The 6,359-nt window shown below is 40.4% G+C and overlaps 1 protein-coding gene across 1 annotated transcript; it reads right to left on the reverse strand.

Moving 5' to 3' along the window:
- Positions 1-368: 368 nt before the first annotated feature.
- Positions 369-5,096, reverse strand: yipf5 (Yip1 domain family, member 5). The gene is made up of 6 exons (XM_020097319.2): positions 4,965-5,096; positions 3,404-3,527; positions 2,888-3,060; positions 2,172-2,317; positions 1,852-2,033; positions 369-1,588 (listed from the first exon to the last, which is right to left on the reverse strand). The coding sequence occupies exons 2-6, from the start codon at positions 3,517-3,519 to the stop codon at positions 1,426-1,428; spliced, it is 780 nt and encodes a 259-aa protein (XP_019952878.1). The 5' UTR covers positions 3,520-3,527; positions 4,965-5,096; the 3' UTR covers positions 369-1,425.
- Positions 5,097-6,359: the final 1,263 nt, after the last annotated feature.

Raw genomic sequence — 6,359 nt, forward strand, 5'->3', positions numbered from 1 at the left:
GATTTTTTGATACGTTTTTAACGGCATATCTGAACAAGCTTTAGTCGGTGCTGCAAACATTTCCAGCGTAAGAAAACACACTTTTCATGCAAAATTATCTTCCATGTCTAAAAAGCAATAACTTAATTATTAAAAAATGATTAAAAAGCATGCAGACTATTTCTTTGATCTACCAGTCAGCTTTGACAGAATGTCCCCAGGTTGTCATTTTTAATTATCACCCACTTCGTCCTGTGCACATGGGCCTTTCTTCTGCCACACTGCGAGCACTGCGGGTCTAGAGACTAAATAAAACCCATGGTTAAGTCTCAGAGAGGCTACGCCACTGCTCAACCATAGACTGTACCATTCAACATCACACGGCAGAAAACCTTCAAAGACAACTTTAATGTACATGAGAAGACACGATCGACAGATGACACATCAAAGCATACAATGCGAGCTGAAGCTATAATAAAGATTTAAGAACCGAAGGGTGCAAACTATAGACACGCTATATGTCAACATGGACATTAGCAGTCTCTCTCAAACTATTCGTTCTGAATATATTTTCAATTTTGTTTGGTTCTGGGAATTAGAATGAGGTTCATGTGCAATCTGTACTTCTGTCTTCCTGAAAGGCATCGAAACTCGAATGAATCTCTAGAGAATGCAATAAGACGTTACATGCGATGATAAAGCAAAGATCAAAGATCAGGTTGCTGCTGTGATGAGCACATGTTGGGATTCATGGCTCCTCAGTCCGAGAGAAAAGCAGATACTGAGGTGGAGACACCCCATTTTTTCCCTCCATCCTTTCTGGGTGGAGAAGTAGAGAGAGGCGCTGAAATCTTGCAGAGAATAGATGTGAATGCTTCCCTTAGTCCTGCAGTTGTAGAATTTACTTGAAAGAAATGGTTCAAAAACACTTTAGCAGAAATCATTATACATGGCGTTTCCACTGGCTTCAAATAAACCAGCGGGGTTTGCTGAGGGTTGTCATCTGTCCGGAAACTGAGAACCTTTTCCCCATTTGTGCCCAAATTAAATTCTCAGGTTCCCATTGTGTGAAGTACATGCTCACTTCCTTCCCATTCATGTCCTTAAAATGATCCGACTGTAATAGGCCATTTAAGGCCCAACGTGGTGCGCAGAGGAGAATTATTCTTCACCAGGTCTATTTGACAGCCCTCTCCTTTAAGATGCATGAAGGAAGCAAGCTGGAAAGTAGACAATGGGTGTGACGACACTGCAGCCTGCACATGGTCAAGTTGGAACGCTGTGAGAGGTGGAGTCTCATAAAAGAAAAAAAACTCTTTGTGCCATTTTAAACAGCAGCTCCTCTTTTCTGTTATAACACTGTAATTAGACAATAACTACGCTAATTAGACTGATATGACAGAAACTGGAGAGCAGTTATTTTCAACAGTTATTCAATGATTTTCTTTAGAAGACAGAGATGAGCGCAAAGACCCCGTATAAGAGAGCGCAGGGGTAAGCCACCAACAGCTGCTGCCCATCCATGGCCAACGCCGAGATGAAGATCTTTGAGGCTGAGAGGCTGCACCAGCCAATGATTGCTGCTGTTAAAATTATACCCACCATGCCCCTAGAGAGGAGACAAAGAAGAAGCAGGAAGTTACCTTTGGTTACAGCAACAATTACCTGCAGTTAAGAAGCATTTATACAATTGCAATGAATGTGGAAGATGAAAAAATATTGGTTTACCTTCAATCATTAACTTGTACTCTCTATCCAGTACAATAACATTTTAGCTCGGTTTTTTATACTACTAGACAGTGTCTTGAGTTGTGTCTATACACAGAAAATCCCTAGCTTCATGTACAGGTTATATCAACACTGTGTACTCACTGTAAAGAAAGGAGGACTGCAAAGCTGGAGAGGAGGATCATGGGGAGGAGGCAGTATCCCAGCACGCTGGCCACACAGCCGAAGGAGACGCCGGTCATACTCATAAGGTTGAGTAGGCAGTACATGCCAAGGCAGCCAATTGCGCTGATACCGTATACATAGCCAAACTGGATCTTTCCTGACTGTGAATGGAAAAAAACATAAATGGATACACATGCATGTTGACAGCTGTACAGGTGGGTGTATATATTGTATATGTGTAGCAGTAGCAAATCAAGTTTAATAAATTACCATTCACTAATGTTAACCAAATTATTTACCAGGAGGAGTGTTGCTCCGAAGGCCAAACAGAAGACCATGGGGCCCGCAAGGTCCGTCTCATTCATGATGCTGCCGTCTGCTACTTTCATTGGATGCAGCACCGTCAAAGTCTTCTGCCAGATGTGGTCAAAGTTGATTCCTAATTCTGAGAGAGAGGCAGACAAATGACACATTAGACACAATGTAGAAGATAATAATTCCACAAAGTTGAGTTGAAAAAGTTTGAAGTACAATATTTGCCACTAATTTGCTACACAAACACTAAAGCCTTGCAATGGTCTCCAAAATACATGATTATTATTATTAGATCCATTTATTACTATTGTAAGTTTATGGGGCAAACTGATATAATTTATTGTCATTAAATTGCTTCCATTATCTCTCTCTATTTTAAATTAGTATGTTGTTGGTTTGTGTGTAAGTTTAAAAATGTGTAAAAGTTTATTTTATTCAAATTTTTATCAACGTTTGTTTATTTAAAGCTTTGAGTAAAAACATGGTACATAAAGTGAATTCTCACTTTTGAGAAGCTGTAGCTTCATATGACATTAAGATTTAATCTGTTAAAAAATTGGTCAAAAATAAAAATATATTATCACGGTTTACAAAAACAATAGACAGTGAGAAAAACAGTAGTAAAAGCAAAGTCAGAGGAACTCTGTAAGAGCCACAGAGCTATGAGGAGGTCAGACCCTCCAGGTTGTGGTTCACCTACCTTCTAACAGCGGTGGCTCGTCATCAAAGCTGCTGCTGTACATCGATTGTGCTGGGGATGGAGTGTAGGTCTGTGAGGGCTGGAAGATTTGTCCTGTGTACGGCTGCTGAGGCTGCATCATCCCAGGGGAAGCGTAGGCCATGGGCTGGGAGTAGTCATACTGACCGTATGGCCTGGATGACACATAGTAATTTTGCTCAATAACACTCTTTGACAGAAAGACCGACAATTTCTACCTTAAATTGCATTTGCTTCTCTATGATGATCCTCAGTGAGGCAGCGTTAACATTTTAAAACTAGTTTGTTGACATTCAGTTAACAAATCTGGACCTATTCTTATGAAACAATCATCCTAACTACAAACTTGGATGTCTTTTTCAAACTCACCTCAACACTTTGTGTGTTTAGTAAGTCTTTATCAGCTAAAACAGCACACAAATAATGAGAAACTGTGTTGCTCTTGGAGGAGAAAAGAGTTGAGGGAGAATGGAGAAAGGAGGACTAAATTTGACTCACTTGTTGTAGGGGTTTTCATTGTTGCTGTTGCTGTAGCCATAGCCGGCCTGGTTTTGGTCCTCTACACTGTAGCTTGACTGGTAAAAGTCTGTGTTTAAATTGTCAAACCCCGACATCTCTCACTCTGGAAGAAACAGGAAGATAACTGATCAGCTGGGATAGTTAGACTGAAGTCAGGTCTCCTAATCTCTTTACATTTACTACACAAGACACACTCTCTGACAACCTTGTTACTTTCCTGTTAAAGCAATGACTATAACATTTTTAAAATCCTAAATCCTGTTCTGTTGAACAATTATGCTTCATGATAAATTAGGTCAAATTGCCTACAGACACATATGACATGTTATGATTGGACTTAGCAACTATATTTTTATGATCAAAACAACATTACAAGAGACAGAATGTGACTTAGTTAACATTTAGATGTAGGCAGAGGCATCAAATTATGTATTTTGTAGTTTTCCTGCCGAATGGAAAGTAAATACAAAATTACACAACATTTGTGGCATGTGCAAAAGTTAGAGAACCCTGCTAAATCAGTTCTTCACCACAACCATTTTGACACTCCTGTATCCAGCTAAGGAGTATTCACTGACTCTTTGCTGAATCTTTCAATTCCAAACATAGTTTGAGACTGTCGTGCACACAAGCACTTTTTTAGATCTGCTATCCACATCTTCTGTGTTGAAGTCATAGGAGCTGCATCTTGTTTAATGCCTTTATTGAAAATGGACCATCTGCATCCAGAATGTGTTGATACTAAATGGAATCCATTATTCCCTCTACCCGTGCATCTGCTGATGGCTGCCACACAAACCTGAAACATTTGATTTCCACCCCAAAGCTCAAACAGATGGTGACTGAAGGATGACTTGGTTTTCACCATCTAACAGGGCATTACTAAATATCAAAATCAACAAAACATGTTAATAGATATGAAATAAATGAGTAGTTTTCACTGGTGGTGAAACAGCTTTAAGGCTGAAACCAGGAGCCCAACACAACCTTCCAGTTAACATTTCTAAATCACGATGGGCATGAAAACAAGACCGTCACCAAATGTTTGGCTTCACTCACATTAACTAAAGCTGCATGACGGATGTTCCTATCTTTTATTAAACATTTGATCGTCAACACTTTAAAGTTAACGCCCATGAAAGCGACAGTATTCACCACAAACCACTGTCCAGTTCCTGTTGTTAGGAAAACGTCAGCTCATGATTTAAAAACAACTGTGAGCTAAAGAGGCTAACTTAAGTAGCTGCACACAACACAGGGACATAATTACGTGTTAGCAGGATATCAGTATAAAGTCGGCTAACTAGCTAATTAGAGAAAAAAACATGAATCTCATCAAAACACGAGACAAACTGCTAATCACTGGGTGGCTAACGTACCGTTAACCCTGTTGCTACTTGGTGAGCTAATGCTAGCTAAATAACAGCAGTTGAGCCCCGGCCTGTATTTTTGTCCCTAACATCTGTAATATTTAAATATTTATCGTGCAGATTATCTTTAATCCTTGAGCCTTAGACTCAACACGAACACCAACAGTTACCTGTGATGTTGACGAGTCCGTCCACAGCGCTGCCAACTTGTTTGCGGCTGCTACGTGTCAGGAGCAGAAATGTAAATCTTCCGGGATGAGACGTGACGGACCGGAAGCGGCGAGGGACACTCAGAAACTGATCCTCTGCAGAAAATGTAGCGCGACCTAGAGACCGTCAGAGGTATTACACAATGAACCTCTCAGTTTATTACTCATCATATTTTTTAAGAGTTCTCATTATATTAGGGAACATGTGGTATTTGGTGACTGTGATTTGTGATTGTTCGTGTGAGTGGTTGTTTTTTTGAAATGTAATCTCTCAGTACAATTATTTTTTGTGTGTGCAATTCCTCTATTTATATGTAATACTTAACTTAAACTTCCTTTACACTTCTTTTTCATTTTTTATACATGCAGTTTAACCCACATTTTTGGAGAGAGATGGTAGAGTGGTAGAGTGATGGGCAGCCCGAAGGAGAAGTGCCCTGTGAGCAATTGGGGGGTACGGTGCCTTGCTCAAGTGCACCTCAGCAGTGCCCAGGAGGTGAACTGACACCTCTCCAGCTACCAGTCCACCTTCCATACTTATGGTCCATGCTGGACTTGAGTCGGCCACCCTCTGGTTCCCAAGCCAAATCTTTATGGCCTGAGCTACTGCTGCCCCTCTCAGTTTCTGTCTGATGTTTATAATGTACTTTATGCAACTGCAATAAGGAAATTTCCCCTCTGTGGGATGGATAAAAAGTCTGAATCTGAATCTTTGTTTCTATAATTGAGCCCTGGGATACTCTGGTGACGTGTCATGGATGGATGGAAGGATGAGAGGCAGGAGGATAGACAGACCTTGTTGATGAGAGGTCAGAGGAGAATGATCAGACTGGTTGGAGCAAACAGAAAATCTAACTCATATCTCCAATCTAATAACTGTGGTGAGCATCTCAGAATAGAAACCATGTCCAACCTTTCCACTCATATCTGCCAAAAATGATTTGATGCAAAGTAAAATATGGTAATAATACAAAATTGATTCAAAATACAAAATGGGCACTGAAAGGTCACTTGACACCATTGATAGAAACATTATAAATGATTAGAAATATATAAGTCTTCATGTAATGATTATTAAACAAACACACATTTGGGGGAACAACACTGCATTTCTAAAGAGACATGATAGGACATCTGAAACTACTGTCTGTTTTGCCCATCACAGGAAGGTATGAGACCCTTGTGGGTTCAGACTCATTGTCTGAGAAAACCAGTATCTAATAGTAACAGAGACAGAGGCCAGACGATGATTTAACAGGACAAGTTTGGAGCTGCAGGCAAGAACAAAGGTAGTCCCTTTCATCAGGAGGCAGAGGAGCACATCGATCACTCAGCCGGAGCGGGAGAGCTGTGCCA

This window comes from Paralichthys olivaceus, chromosome 15, assembly GCF_024713975.1.
Source record: "Paralichthys olivaceus isolate ysfri-2021 chromosome 15, ASM2471397v2, whole genome shotgun sequence".
In the NCBI taxonomy this organism is placed as follows: domain Eukaryota; kingdom Metazoa; phylum Chordata; class Actinopteri; order Pleuronectiformes; family Paralichthyidae; genus Paralichthys; species Paralichthys olivaceus.

Bases quoted from the DNA above. Each gene is read 5' to 3' on its own strand.
- yipf5 (XM_020097319.2), bottom strand. From the start codon at position 3,519: ATGTCGGGGTTTGACAATTTAAACACAGACTTTTACCAGTCAAGCTAC. The intron at 3,061-3,403 runs GTGAGTCAAATT...TGTGTCATCCAG, and splicing joins AATGAAAACCCCTACAACAA to GCCATACGGTCAGTATGACT. The intron at 2,318-2,887 runs GTAGGTGAACCA...CCTCTCTCTCAG, and splicing joins CGAGCCACCGCTGTTAGAAG to AATTAGGAATCAACTTTGAC.